At 39.7% G+C, this 16,140-nt stretch overlaps 1 protein-coding gene across 2 annotated transcripts; it reads left to right on the forward strand.

The window, feature by feature from the left end:
- The first annotated feature begins 11,389 nt into the window (after nt 1-11,389).
- Nucleotides 11,390-15,482, forward strand: LOC131016568 (shaggy-related protein kinase alpha). 2 transcript variants are annotated; one of them, XM_057945287.1, is made up of 13 exons: nt 11,390-11,725; nt 12,477-12,670; nt 12,758-12,850; nt 12,932-12,991; nt 13,098-13,370; nt 13,507-13,581; nt 13,654-13,710; nt 13,800-13,940; nt 14,027-14,077; nt 14,202-14,297; nt 14,378-14,461; nt 14,842-14,944; nt 15,053-15,482. In XM_057945287.1, exons 2-13 carry the CDS (start codon nt 12,557-12,559, stop codon nt 15,133-15,135), a joined length of 1,230 nt encoding a protein of 409 aa, XP_057801270.1. In that variant the 5' UTR covers nt 11,390-11,725; nt 12,477-12,556; the 3' UTR covers nt 15,136-15,482. The 2 variants fall into 2 exon arrangements, with proteins under 2 accessions (XP_057801270.1, XP_057801274.1); XM_057945291.1 differs by having other exon boundaries at nt 11,526-11,725; nt 12,481-12,670.
- Nucleotides 15,483-16,140: the final 658 nt, after the last annotated feature.

Consider the following 16,140-nt stretch of genomic DNA (forward strand, 5'->3'; position numbering starts at 1 on the left):
ACCTATACCCTTACACTGGGCATAACCTTCGCCACCAGTCTAGCTTCGGAAGCTACGACCTTGCTCATTCGGGCCTGTCATTATCTTGTATACTCACTTTCAACCTAAGGCTTTACTGCCTCCTGGTAGCAAGATTTTTCTAGTATACACCCATATTCTTAATGGATTGCTCCATTGAGGCGTGCCAGAAATCTACAGGATTCACAGGTTCCAAAAGGTACAACCTGGATTGAATCCAATGTACTATTTAGACACGAACCTTTGGATCCTGTTAAGATAGATGTGACCTAATCTAGGGTATCAATGTATGTGTAAGATCCTCATGAGAGATTAGCCTTAACTTTTCTCTTTCTTTTGTTCGATGATGTAAATGCAATATAAAGGTATTTTGTAGACAAGTTATAGTATGAAGAGAGATGTTCAAAATACCAGAATAGACAACTTTGTCATTTCTTATGATAGAAACACCACTATCAAAAATGACATAAGATCCATCTATTCAAAATTTTGGAACATGATAAGGAACTCTCAAAAACTAAACTATGTCTTTAGGACTTAAAGACAAGTCTCCAATTGCAACAACTGCGACTCTAGTCACATTGCCTACGGAGACAATCATCTCATCACTTCTCAGCTTCCTTGTCAGCTTATAAAAAGCCATGCAAGGTGTAACAATCGTTATCAGTTTCTCTCGTTATCCACTACTCACAACTGAGTAGAAAATGAGCTGATATGTCTCAGTTACTATAGCAAGTGAAGTACCTTAACCCTTTGCCTTGAGTATTGAAAGAAAAAATCTTCAATACTCAATCTTATCACACCACTACTCCCACTATTTCCCTTGTCTTTCTTGCCCCTTGGACCCTTCTTCTTCCCGTCATTCGACGAAGAAGATGGCTCTCATTTGGCAATAACAAGTGCTTGCACATCTTTTTCCCACAACTTCCTTAGCCGTAACTAGAGCATTCAACAACTCAAAAAGAGTATTATCTTTCTTGCTCATAACAGCGTTGAGGCGGAAGTTCTTAATTAAAAGACTTGGAAAAAAGTTCAGGATAATATCGACTTTTGCCTCACCGTCGATACTCCCACTGAGCAAGTCAAGTCCGTCAAAAATTTACATGACATGCTCGTGCACTGAGCTGTGCTCACTCATAAAAATAACAAGATTACTCTCATCAAATTTAAATGAGCAACTCAGTCCGACTCTCCGAACACTTTCCTGAGATTCAGCATGATGCTAATAGCATCGTCCATGCCCTGATGTTGGAGCTACAAGGTTTGTGACATTATACTCATAATAAAGCATATAGCCACATTATTCGTCACATGCCACCTTTTATGCAGTTCCTTTTTCCCATCAGTTGTCTCATTGTTCGAACAAATAGAACGTCGAGTAGTAAGCAACACAAAATATGTGTTTAGTTTGTGATAAAGATAAAAATCCAAAACTGCTTTTCCATTTTATATAAGTGGATCGGTTAAAAGACTTTGTGCAAGAATAAAGAAACATGAGACATAGACATATCTGAAAGTAAACAAATTAAACATGTAAGAACATGAACGCATATAGTTCGTAACAATAATATTGTAACCTTTTGATAAAACAATATTAGTGAAACCTCCAACGGCTCAAAGAATTCCATATGTAAGCCACGTGGGGTGGACAGTTACACACGAACTCCTCAACCAGACTATTCACCTAGTCATTTAATTTCCATGTCAACTTAACCTTTTGACAAAAGAAATTAATAGTTGGCACCTTTACTAGACCATATCATCATCAAGAAGGGACTCCGTGGGGGAGTTGTACATTGTACTTGATATGATATCTAAGCAATGGCCACATTTTAACCTTGAAAATTAAATTCTCGAAATTGACATACTCACTCGGACCATGCCGCTTTCAATTTAATTTTCTTGGTTATCTTATTTAATACCATTCTCCAAAGTACTTGTGAAAATTACACAAGTAAGCCACGTGGGGTGGACCGTTACTGCATAACTCCCACTACTTTAATGGTTTAAATATTTTTTTATAGAAACCTCTTCTGACAAACTTATGAGAAACAAATACGAAGTAAGCCACGTGGGGTGGACCGTTACTCATATTGCTAAACACTTTGTCTAGAGACCGCATGTGGAGGTCTACATAATTTTAAGAATAAAATTAATTAGAAATAACCACAATTTAACTTTGAAATTAAATTCTCGAATTTTGACATACTCACTCGGACCATGCCGCATTCAATTTAATTTCTTAGTTATCTTATTTAAATCCATCATCTAAAGTACTCGTGAAAAATTATACGAGTAAGCCACGTGGGGTGGACCGTTACTGCATAACTCCCACTACTTTAATGAATTTAAATATTTTTATAGAAACCTCATCTGACAAACTTATGAAAGAACAAACATGAAGTAAGCCACGTGGGGTGGACCGTTACTCATATTGCTAATCACTTTGTCTAGAGACCGCTTGTGGAAATCTAAATAATTTTTAATCATCCATAAAATTATTAAGCTTAGTCTTTTTTCTTTCAAAAGGTTTGATCATGCTCAACACATAATCCTAAACATGCTCATCTAGAACGCAACATGTAAAACATGCTCGCAGAATTCTAAAACATGCTTAAGAAAACGATAAACCTAGCATGCTTGTCTAAGCGCAGTTAATAAACACATATTAACAATCAAAGACAAGGACAGCAGGTAAAGAGCATAGGGATTAACACCACGGCATGCAAAGAACAGAAATAAAACAATAAAGTTCTTCGTGACCCATTCGTGGAATCCCATATTTCTAATCTATTACAAAGAACAAAAAAGAAATAAAAACAAAAACAAAACTGGCCCGAACATCTCCTATCAAGCCTGTGTAGGAAAATAGGGTTTGGGCCCCCTATGGTTTGACGAAACTCGCGCCACCTAGGGTTTGGGATCCCCTAGGCGCCGCCGCCGCCCACACCACGACAGCAGCCAGACGGGCGCAGCAGCAGCAGCCCCGGCGCCGCAGCCCTCGGCGCGAGCAGCAACAGCCCGGCGCAGCTTTCCTCAGCACGGCAGCAGCCTCCTCGGCGTCCCGCAACAGCCCGCAGCGTCCAGCAACAGCCGCACAGCAGCAGCAGCAGCACGGCAACCTCGGCTCCAGGTCGCGGCAACCTCGGCAGATCCGGTGCGAGGACAGCAGCAACGGCAGCAGCGGCCGCGGCGCTCCTGCTGGGCGCGCAAAACGCGCACGCGCAGCCCTCGGCGCGCACAGCCCCTGCTCGCCGCCCATCCTCCCTAGCCCTACCTCACCTGACCAGCCTCGGTAGCCCACGGCGTGCAGCAGACAAATGGCAGCAGCGGTGGCACGGCAGCGCTCGACCGAGCGCGAAGCGCTCAGCGCGCAAGAGCGTGCGCGCGCGCAGCCCTCGGCGTGCGCAGCCACCACCACTCCTTAGTCCAACCGCAGCCATCCAGCCCGGGAGTTTGTGCGCGCGCCGTGGCGCACGGGGCTCGCAGAGTGCGCAGCCCTTCGTGCCCTCGGCGCCCACCGCCTCCCGGCACTCCAACCTCCGTTCATTCGATGTTGATTCGTCGTCGTCCTCGTCTCGTTCCCCAGTTTTACAGATTACAAAGGAAAAACAAATACAATTTGAAGAACCTAATCTAACCACGGATTTTCTCGCGGTGAAAAACGATTACAACGTCAAACGACGTATCCCACGAATCAACAAGCCACGAAGAACAACAGCAGTAAAAACAACATACATTATTAATCGTACATAAATTAATAATAGAGCCAAGAAATTAATCTTGGGCTCTGATACCAATTGAAGGAATATTAAACTGAATTAATGCTCCGTTTGCCCGATGATCGTTTCTTGGATTATTATTAATTTATCATACAACGATTAATCCTAACATGCTCCTATGAATTTAACAACTGCACGTTGGAGTTAGAAAATACCTGAAGAATTCCTAAGAATTCGTCAATCTGTCGCTGAACAGGTCAGTCAGCTTCAAGCCTTCGTTTGAAGCCTCAAACGTCCTCAAATCGTATTTCGCCCAGAAATACGACTTCTTCGTCTTCGAGAGAGCTTTCCGTGGCCGCCTGATTCGTCTGAATCGAAGTTCTGTGGAGGAAGTTATGGCCGTTTTACGGAGACTGCCAGAACTTGGTTTCCTGCGAAAATCTGACTCCAGCTCTGATCTTCTCGACTGTATCCCGCTCAATTCCCAACGTTGGATGGACAACGAGCTATGGAAATTCCCAAGACAGAAATCACCTCACGTTTTCCTGCGCCTCTCTTTGCTCTCAAAACCCTAATTTTATCAGTGTGTTTTCCTGAGAGCTGACAGCTGTATTTAATAATACAGAAAACTGAGAGGGGGCGTCAGTTTCTATGCGAGGGCCGAAAATCTGCCCTACTTGGGCTAGGAGACATTGGGCCAGCCCAGGGACCAGATACAAGGAATAAAGATGGGCCTCAAATAAATTAATTTATCTATGGTCAGCCCAGACCATAATTAATTTATAAATATCAGTTCATTCCACTAGAGAACCGATACTGTCTTACCCCTTTATTGCCGGTGATGAGTCGGGGCTTGTATTTAGACTTATTAAATCTCCGTATTTAAAATATCCGACATCCATTAATTAATTAGAGCTCTGACAGCTTAAATTAATTAATCTCTTAATAATTCCTTAAGCAGTACCACTCAAACTTTATTATTACGCCTGAACTTAATCAACCTGCAGGGTTTAGCGTAATAAACCTTATTGAGCTCCTTAAGGGGATGTCATTATCCTATACCGGATACGGGTACTAATACAGATAATCAAATATCATATATTAACCGCTATCACCCAAGATACAGAGTACTCGAGTTAGTATATAACTTTCACCCATAATAAGTCAAAGTGATATACGAATTAATATATATATCTGAATACTTATTAGTATTAAGATTTATAAGTCACCGAGATCTTGATTCTTCACTTAAGTCAGATAGAAGAATACATCTCAAACTGTGGTCCTATCAATACGTAATGACGTACCAGTATAGACAAGTAGCCAAGACAAACTACTTCCATCTATACTGCAGCCTAAACCAATAACTTGTCCTAGAGTTATTTCGGCTGTGATCATATTATATCTCTTAAGGTTATTCCAATTATATGGTCTTCTGTGATCTACAACACACCATATAATCTACTTATATAGAGATAAAGAACATACATATGCAATCATGAACACAATCAGATAGGAGATTAGATAGTGAACTTAGGAAACATTGTATACAAGCATAAAACGTTCTTGCTTTCAGTATACAAATCCAACAGTAGTGTGGAAAGTAGATAAAATAGGAATGTTCCATAGCATCTTTTGGGATGTAGTAGATAAAGCAGCCTGTTGTTGCCCAAAAAATTTGGGCAAAAACTCCAAGGTTGACGTGTTCGCGGAGGTACTATTTCAAATAAATTGAAATTTATTTTCAACGGTCAAACCTAGAGTTTTCAGATAGGGATGGCAACATGGCGAAGCGAGGCCGGACATTGTTTTACCGTCCCCATACCCACCTAAGAAATTCATCCCCAGTCCCGCCCCACACCCATTTAAATCGGGATGAGGTTGGGGCCAAGATTACCCAATAAGGGAAGGGTACCAGTCTGGTACCCGCAAAATTAAAATTAAAATTTGCTAAAATTTTGATTTAATTTTAAACTTTTATTAAAATTTATTTAAAATTAAAATTTGTTTTTTTCGTTAAATAAAAAAATATGGCAAAGTTAATGAATTTAAATCTTGTGTAGGAAATCTTATTTATAAGCTAACTCCCCTCATATATTCTACACATTTTGGATGTGGGACGAAAAGTAGTGAGAAGAGTGGAAGAATTGAATAGAAACAATGTCCTATATTGAAAAATGGATGAAAAAGGTAAGAGAATTATGTTATATAAAGAAGGAGTTAAAGAAATCTACATGCAATTAAATAATTTGGTTTTTTAGTATTATACTCCCTCCGTCCCAGCTTTTTGTATCCACTTTTAGTTATAAATATAACTAAAAGTGGATACAAAAAGTTGGGACGGAGGGAGTATATCATAAATTTGAATTTTAATATTAATGTTAATATTAATATTAATATTAATATTAATATATTTAATTAATTATGATAATTTAAAATGTACTAAATATATATTATTCGGGGCGGGTTCGGGATGGGGATCAATATAGTCGGCACCGCCCCAAACCCGATTCGGGTTTAATTTTTCATACTCGTCCTCGCCCCAACCCCCAAATATTAGCCCCATCCTCGCCCCATTAGGATTGGGTACCCGCGAGTATAATTGTCATCCCTATTGTCAGGTGAATTTTCTGACCTGATTGTCTGTAGCTGCGATAAGTGCCCTGCACCCTTTGTCTTCTCCATGTCTTGATCGAAGTGTGAACAAGCTTAGTGCTTGTGTCTTCTTCGTCCGATCTGTGCCGTCTCTGCATGGGTTAGCCGGAGTGAGGTACAGGGTGAACTTGGCAGTGGAATTGTCGGATGAGGATTACACTTAGGTTTGAGAGAGACCGAGATCTAAGCTGCGAGACAGCTGCTGTTGCAACGTCTCCATCTGCTGCTACTGCATCGTCTTAGGACAGCTGTTGCTACTCCGTCTCCGGGCAGCCACTTTGCTGCTCCATTTCTTTTGTCTCTCTCTTCAACACCCGCATACACTAACTTTGTTGAAAGTATTTAAGGAAGGAAATCATTGGATTGTAATTGAGGATCAATCAAGATCCTTGACTATAGCTAGACAAATATTCTTTTTCTTATGTACGTATTCTTCTACCCTATAAAAGAGATTGTAGTTGACATTAAGAAATACACAAGAAAGAAGAAGAAATTTTTACAATCTTCAATACTGCTATTCTTTCTTCTCGGCTCAATCCTCAAATGATGATACCATGTTTTATCATGGTATCAGAGCAGGATTAGTCTTGGAACTCAGAAATCTTTTTTTTTTCATCACTGTTCCTATACTTTTCTCTAAACCTCTGCTTCGATCAAGGCAGAACACAACCTTCTTCTTCCTGAAAAAAACAGAACACCCACAAACATGTCAGAGGGTGAAAAGCAAATTACCATATCAGATCCAAATAAGTTAACATTACAGATAGCAAGTCTGGTACAAAACTCAAACAACGTCTCGCTGGGTTTCAAGCTAGACGGCAATAACTATGCCCTATGGGCCCGTCTCATGAAGGTGGCCATAGGGAGCAGAGGGAAATCCGGCCACATCACCGGCCAAGCACCACCTCCAAAAACGACAGACCCCGATTACTACAAATGGGAAGAGGCAGATCTGTCCGTCTTTTCATGGCTGTTACAAAACATGGAGGGAAAATTGGTACTCAATTTTGCCCAACACCAGACGGCTAAAGCTGTCTGGGATAGCTTGGCCGTGATGTATGGAAGCGGAACTACTGACCTACTCCAGATTTACGATCTGGAAGTAAGAGCAAACAAAGTAAACCAAGGGCAGCAAACTTTAGAGGATTATTGGAACAACTTACAGGCAATTTGGCTCAATATCGACAGAAGAGACCCTAACCCCATCGGTTGCTGCAAAGAGGGAATTGCAAAGTACCGAAAACTGATCGAGAACAGACGGCTATTCCAATTTCTATCAGGTCTGGATGCGAAATATGACAACATCCGGAGAGATATCCTCAAAGAATCGCCTTCTCCCTCAGCCGAGTCGGCTTTTTCGAAAGTTAGATGGGAGGCCGCCCGGCTACTAATTTTGTAGTCGACAACCAACCACGCCGACTCTGAAATTGCATCACCGGGAGGAATTGGCGCCGGCCTTGCTGCCGCTCGGCCCATATTCTCACGGCCAGAGGGATCGCCACTACCCAACACCGCTCGACCTCAACAAAATCGCTCCGGCGCCCCGTCTTCGCGGAAGAAAGATAAATCAAAGTTACATTGCAGCCATTGTAGAATGTAAAGACACACAAAAGAGATATGTTTTCAGCTTGTGGGTTATCCCGAATGGTGGGACGACAACCACAAGACCGCGAAGGGGAAGGTAGCGGCGGCGGTGGAAGGGCAGAAATTCGCCGGATCGGCGGTGGTAGTGGGTGGCAGCCATCAACCAAAAGACGAGAGAGAGAGAGCTACTGGAACGGGGGAGACGGCGCAAATGACTAAGGGAGAAGGGTTTTCAGGTATAGGGTTTGTTGGATTTCCACTAAACCCTCCAACTTCTGAGCTTTTAAGTTTTAAACCCCCCAAGTTTCGAAAATTCCAAAATAAACCCCATCAGCCCACAAGTTTGCCTAAATTATAAAATGAACCCCGATCCAATTATTTTGAGCCCCTCACTTTTGATGAATTGCATAGAGATGTTTCAAATAAATCTGAAAATGAACCAGATTTATGCAAAAATTCCATAAAACCCCCCAGTGCTTATCAAGTCTCAAATAAAAAAAGAGATAAGGATAGAAGATGGATTTTTGATTGTGGGGCCACGGATACAATGACGTTTGATTAGTCGGATACTGTTGAGCCCTCACAATCGTTTAGAACCCATGTTCAGACTGCTAGTGGTGATTTGACCAAGGTCGAATGAGCTGGAACTGTAAAAATCTCTCCCACTTTAAAATTGTCAAATTGTCTATATGTTCCGTCTCTTTCACACAAATTACTGTCAATCAATCATGTTACCAAAGAACTAAATTGTACCATGCTGATGCATCCTCATTTCTGTCTTCTTCAGGATATTAGGATGAGGGAGATTATTGGGCGTGACACTGAACGGAATGGGCTGTACTATGTGGATGAGATAGCTCAAAAAGGCAAGATGATGCTAGCTCACGGAACTGCAGACCGGGAAGTCTGGCTTTGGCACCGACGTTTAGGGCATCCTTCCACGGGTTATCTTAAGCTTTTATTTCCTAAACTTGTGAAAATTGGAAGTTTATCTTGTGAGACTTGTGTTTTAGCTAAGAGTCACAAACAATCTTTTAAGCCTAATGATACTCAAGTAAACTCTATGTTTTCTCTTGTTCATTCTGATGTTTGGGGTCCGTCACCTGTTATGGGGGTCAGGGTTACATATTTCTTGCTCTTTATTGATGATTGCACTAGGGTAACATGGGTATATTTTTTAAAACAGAAATCCCAAGTTTTTGAAAAATTTACTCATTTCTACACCATGGTACAAACTCGATTTCGGAAAAATATTCAAACCCTTCGAATAGACAACGGGGAGGAGTTTGTTAATCATTCCATGAAAACTTTTTGCCAACAGAAAGGAATAATTCATCAAACTACCTGTCCACACACCCCCGAACAAAACGGTGTCGCCGAGAGAAAAAATCGAATTTTACTTGAAATGACTCGAGCTATGATGATTGAGTCACGTGTACCCACCTCTTTTTGCCCAGAGGCTGTAGCAACCTCTGTCTATCTTGTAAACCGTCTCCCTACTAGAACTCTTCAGCTCAAAACCCCTTTGCAAAAATTGTCAACTCTGGCAAAGATACCTGAAGCTCTTACTCTTTATCCTCGGGTCTTTAGATGTTCCGTGTTTGTTCATATTCCCAAACATGAACGCACGAAACTCTCTCCATGTTCTATTAAGTGTGTCTTTGTTGGCTATGGGGTCAATCAAAAGGGGCATAGGTGTTACAATCCTCAAACACGTCAAATCTTAATCACCATGAACTGCAATTTTTTGGAAACCGAGTATTTTTACAACAACCACCTTACCAGTCAGGGGGAGAGTAAGGAGGAGAGTAGGGACGACCTGTTAAGTTGGTTGCCAACTCCGGACCTGGAAGCAGATCTAACAGAGCAAGTTAACTTGGCCACCGAGCAGACTCCATCTACACATGAACAGTCCACTCCGCTGCCTCCAATAAAGGTGAAGTATCCTGGACACATGGAAGCTGCGCTAACCACATGGAAGCTGCGCTCAGGATTGTAAGATATTTGAAAGAAACCTTTGATTATGGAGTGTTGTTCAAGAAATCTGGACACCTTGAGATACAGGCATACACTGATGCTGACTGGGCTGGAAATCCCATCAACCGAAAGTCAACAGCAGGATACTTCACCTTTATTAGAGGCAACCTTGTCTCATGGAGGAGTAAGAAACAGAAAGTGGTGGCACTCTCTAGTGCAGAAGCCGAGTTCAGGGGAATCAAGAGTGGACTAACCGAAGTCCGGTAGCTAAGAAGACTGTTGACTGAATTGGGCCTTCAACCAACAAAGACGTGTCAAATGTTCTGTGACAATAAAACAGCCATCAGCATATCTGAGAACCCTGTCCAGCATGACAGAACTAAACACGTCGAAGTAGATAGACACTTTATCAAAGAGAAGATTGAAGGAGGAATTGTGGCATTGCCCTTTGTGAGATCTGAAGATCAGCTTGCCGATATCCTAACCAAGGCAGTGAACTTCAAAAGTTTGAGGTTCTTGGCAAGTTGAGTATCAGAAATCCCGTCACTCAACTTGATGGGGAGTGTTAAAAGTATTTAAGGAAGGAAATCATTGGATTGTAATCAAGGATCAACTATAGCTAGACAAATATTATTTTCCTTATGGACGTATTCTTCTACCCTATAAAAGGGATTGTAGTTGACATTAAGAAATACACAAGAAAGAAGAAGAAATTTTTTACAATCTTCAATACTGCTATTCCTTTTTATTGGCTCAATCCTCACATGATGATACCATGTTTTATCAAACTCCTTTCTCTTGGTGCTTTTCTTTTGTGCAGGAATTAAAGAGCACTTCTAACTTGAACGATCTGAGAGCTAACATGTGTGTTATCTACATAAGAGCTATGTGTGTAGTTGAGCATCAGGGACGTCATAAAATCAGGCTTTGGCGTGTGAGCCGATACCATAACATATACAAATCTCTAAAACGAAAGAAAAAACAAATGACTTGAAAATTGATCCGAATTTGTTGCTGGGTTATGAAGCATGAAAAGATTAGAATCGTAGCTGCTGGCCTAAAGGAACTGTAATCATCGAGAAATTATAGTCAAATACATTAGATGCGAATATTATCTGTGATTTTAAATTTAGTCTTGAATTTGTTAAATTCAATTGAACTTTTTTTTTTCCTAAATCACGATTCAAATAATGTGTGAATAGCTAGCTAGACCTGATAATTAACCACTTCATTATCATAAAAGTTTAGGTTAGAGTAATTGCAGTAATCACATGCGTTAAAAGATAACAAGGAAATGATTAAACGGCGGCGTGGCGTTTGATTCTCGTAGATTAGCCCGTCGTTGTGGAAAGGGGCCAATTAGGGTTTTGAATGAATCAGAAAACGTATAATAAAATGTGAGGAAATGACTGACAAAAGAAATTTTTCGAAAAAGCAAAAGGGTTTGAACGGTCAAAAGCAAAGAAAAGTAATAGCGCAGCACTAGTAATAAAGCAAGTTGATTTCCAATTTCACCCTCCAAATTAAATTAAAAATGATAAAATATTTGATTACTTTATTATATGCTTTCGGGGGGCGGAGTCATTTTCGTGTTGACTGACTGACCCCCTCCCATCAAATAGCTGGCTGCCTATTCGCATTACCTCCATTAAAACAATTTCTGATAATTTCAGGCGAAAAGAGGTGAAAATCGTCGCGGATTTTTTGACGATTTCTGCGGTGGACGAGTTTTTTGTTGATTTGTTTTCTTCGGGCGCGGTTTTGGATCGGTGAGCTTGATTTTTGTTTTTTTTTTTTTGTGATGCGTCGTCGGTTTGGAAGTCTTATTAGCTGAATGAGTCTGCGTGCTTGGATTTTTGCATCTTTCTCGTTTAATTTTTTGAAGCTTGTTTGATTTTGAGTTTCGATTGGAGATTTGCCTGGATTTTTTAGCTGATTTTTTGGTTGTGATTGATTTTGTACGTTTGTCTCCTTTTTGTGTTCGCTGTAGGGTTGTTTGTCTCTGATTATTCTCGTTTTCGTTGGATTTGCTCTTGTAGTGGAACAAGTTGGGGTATTTATTTTTGGGAATATTTCATAAAATCTGGTTTTCCGGACTTTATAATAGCTGTCTTACTTCCTAGATCTCGATCTAATGGTACAGATCATTATAATTGTTATTATTATTATTATTTTCCGTTGTGATTCTTATGGAAACTGCAGGAAACTTTGCGCGCTTTAATTTTACCTTTTGCTTTGTAATTCTAGAGATACTTTAGATATCTATACTTTGAAGTCAGATTTTAGGTTTTGGTTCTGTATTTACCTATTAAACTCATATTCATATATGAGCGCGTATACAGTTTTATGGTTAATCCATTTACTAACTTAAAACACAAATATCCTTGGAGTGGTGGTTGTAGCTGCTTGTCTCTTGTTGTTTGATGTAATAATTCTAGACTTTCATTATGTGTTTTGATAGAATTCTTGCAATTTTACTTTTATGAAGATCTTTGTTAACTGTAGTTGGGTTTCTTGCAGATAGGTTCTGAGTCAGCTTCTTCAGCAGAGACGGTATAACTGGTGAGAAAGCCTGCTTCAATTGTTACGATTTAAAGCGAATGGCCTCAATTAGTGTAGCTCCTCCGACTGGTGTAAGAGATCCTGGTCGAAAGCCTGGTGGACTGGATAAGCTGCCAGATGAGATGAATGAGATGAAACTCAGGGATGACAAGGTACAAATAATTAAGATAAAATCTCCATTCTGTTTTTTGTCACAGGTCATTGCTTATAAATGTGCTAACTGTAACCGTATGTCATAGGATATGGAACCGGCTGTTGTAGATGGTAATGGAACAGAAACTGGTCACATAATTGTGACCACAATTGGGGGCAGAAATGGCCAACCAAAACAGGTTAAGCTCGATACTCAGTATTTGCATTGTGCTGGATTTGTTAACTTTGTTATTGCTAATCTTGACTACTTGGTTTTTCAGACAATCAGTTATATGGCTGAGCGTATTGTGGGGCAGGGATCTTTTGGAGTAGTGTTTCAGGTACTGTTTGTTGTGATACCTTCTTCTTTTGCTGGTGCAAGGAAAAAAATAGCTTCCTTGCGTTCACAATTCTGCATATCTTATATCTTCTGATGTTCTCTTTCAGGCCAAATGTCTAGAAACAGGCGAAACTGTTGCCATAAAAAAGGTTCTTCAAGATAAGAGGTACAAGAATCGTGAGCTGCAAACCATGCGTCTCCTAGACCACCCCAATGTTGTGTCTTTGAAGCATTGTTTCTTCTCAACGACTGAGAAGGATGAGCTTTTCCTTAACTTGGTGTTGGAGTATGTTCCTGAGACTGTTCATAGGGTGATTAGACATTATAACAAGATGAGTCAGAGGATGCCAATGATATATGTTAAACTTTATGCCTATCAGGTATACTTAATCACACTTGCATTTTATTGTTAAATTTTGTAGAAATGTCTGGGCATTGTGTTCCAGATTTAAGTAGCTATGACTTGTTTTACAAGCTGAATCTTTTCTCTAAAGCTAAAGTGTCTTTACCTGGCAGATTTTCAGAGCACTAGCGTATATCCATGGCAGCGTTGGAGTGTGCCACAGGGATATTAAACCACAAAATTTATTGGTAAATTTATTTTCAATTTAATGTATAATCATAAAAAGTACAAAACAACTTACTTATCACCACTGTCTACAGGTTAACCCACACACCCATCAGGTGAAGTTATGTGATTTTGGAAGTGCAAAAGTACTGGTGAGCACCATTCTTTCCCACCTCTGATCAAGACATCTTTAGGTCTCTAACTTAGTAATGTTACTTATCTTATTTGATTCAATATGTAGGTCAAAGGAGAACCAAACATTTCATATATATGTTCGAGGTACTATCGTGCTCCCGAACTCATATTCGGTGCAACAGAATACACTACTGCCATTGACATCTGGTCTGCTGGATGTGTCTTGGCTGAATTACTGCTTGGGCAGGTTGGTGACTAAACTGCATTTTTCCTTTAACTGCTTTCTTGATGAAGTTCTTAATTTGCTAAGCAGAAGTTCTATTTCTATTTCAGCCCCTTTTCCCTGGTGAAAGTGGAGTTGATCAGCTCGTTGAAATTATTAAGGTAATCATGGTTGATCTTTACTATGTTAATAGTACCATTTATGATTTGAAGCACCTGGTGGTCCATTATGGTTTATGTAATTTAAGCTAATGTACAGGAATTTTACACACTTCTTTGTATGTAGGTCCTGGGCACTCCAACAAGGGAGGAGATCAAATGCATGAACCCCAATTACACTGAATTCAAATTTCCCCAAATAAAAGCTCACCCATGGCACAAGGTAATGACATTTCACTTCTTGTTTCATAGATGATAATTTATGTACGTCATGCATGATTTGACAGACTTTTTCATCTTCAGATATTTCACAAGCGGATGCCACCTGAGGCTGTCGATGTTGTTTCAAGGCTACTGCAGTATTCTCCAAATCTGCGGTGCACTGCGGTGAGCATTTATTTTTATTGTTTGAGGACATACATTTACGGCATTGAATACAACTTTGTGCATTTACTTTTAAACATTGTTGAAAAACACATGTGCTTCTGAAGTTACTGAGTATGATAAGTCATTGGAGAATGTTGGTCTTTCCATGTAGTTTAAGTTTCTTGAGCAAACCTTTTCTGTCAAGGTTACACAACTCTGTTGATTCTTGTTCGATTGAATTGGGAGTGACAGAATAGGGTATTATTGGGCTGTCGAGATTCTCTTTCTTATCTATGTTGCATTCTTAACTTTTCCCATCTTTTATGTCTCTATGGTTGTTAATGAATCTAGAGATAACCATTCTCATTATTCTGTGCTGTGTTGGCTTATTTGGGATGCAGTTGGAGGCGTTGGTCCATCCATTCTTTGATGAGTTGCGTGATCCAAATGTTAGGCTACCCAATGGGCGGTTTGTTCCGCCATTATTCAACTTCAAGCCACATGGTGAGTTGTCATTTCATTTTTGCTATCCAGTTTTCTTCTTTCCATAATTGATGTTCAATTTCCATATGTAACATTATCTAACTCATTCCTCCTGGTGCCATTGATCAGAGCTCAAGGGCGTGCCAGCAGAGTTATTGGGGAAGCTGATTCCCGAGCACGCGAGAAAGCAATGTGCATTCCTTGGATTGTAATATATAATAGTGGTCCTTGTGTTGTGAAAAGGCTACTTAGAATTGAAATATGTTTGTAACCTCGTTCGAAGTGATGATCTCTCCTCTTGGTATTCAGGTTTCTTGTATTTATTAAATTTGATTGTAGCAGTGATCAACAAAGTTTTATTATGTACCCTCTCTACCTGACCATTTTTTGTTTTTATGATTTGACAAAAAAAACTGTAATAGTTGAAATGGAAGAAGATTACTTGTGTTGTCTTGTCGCCCATGAGGCTTTGAGGGGTCGCATCACTTTTTTGCTGTTGTAAATGTATATATGAAGAGAAATTACTCAGGCTAACTTAGTTTGGTTTTGTTGTTTGCTAGTCTCACTCTGCTCCGTTCACCAAAATCCTTCGAATCCTTTTACTGCGTTAGAAGTTTCTCTTCTTTGAAATGGAACAATTTTATATTACTATTAAGATTAATTTTAGAAAAATAGATCGAATTTTGATATTGTCAGTTCAAATTTACAGTTATTATAAATGTAGTCTATACTCATTTTCATTGTTTAGGTTATAACTCAAGTCAGTTTTCATCTGTATATGATTTAATTGGATATTTTGACTCGGGCTATAAATTGTAGTATATCATAGATAAATACATGTTATAATAAATTCGGGTTAAATGTTTAACATGAGATCAAAGTTGGAGTTACTTTTTAATATTAATATTATTAACACTAAAGTAGAATTTTTTAATTATTTTTCTTTAAACAATCATTAATGATTCTTTATTTTTTTGTGTGGTACTAACTCAAAGCCCCAATTTATTGATTGGAGGAGGAATATGTTACTAATTGAGCTAGGATAGTAGGATTGGTTGGGGGATACTATAATAGGTAGTGGCGCGGCCATAACCACATAATGTTGTAGGGGTGTTGAGATAATGTGAAAAAAGAAAGTCATGCGCGCTGCGAATTTAGACGGAAAGCCGACTGTCTCATTCATGCATTCATTCTTTCTTTATTAATACCCACCTTCT

Source organism: Salvia miltiorrhiza, chromosome 1, assembly GCF_028751815.1.
Source record: "Salvia miltiorrhiza cultivar Shanhuang (shh) chromosome 1, IMPLAD_Smil_shh, whole genome shotgun sequence".
NCBI lineage: Eukaryota > Viridiplantae > Streptophyta > Magnoliopsida > Lamiales > Lamiaceae > Salvia > Salvia miltiorrhiza.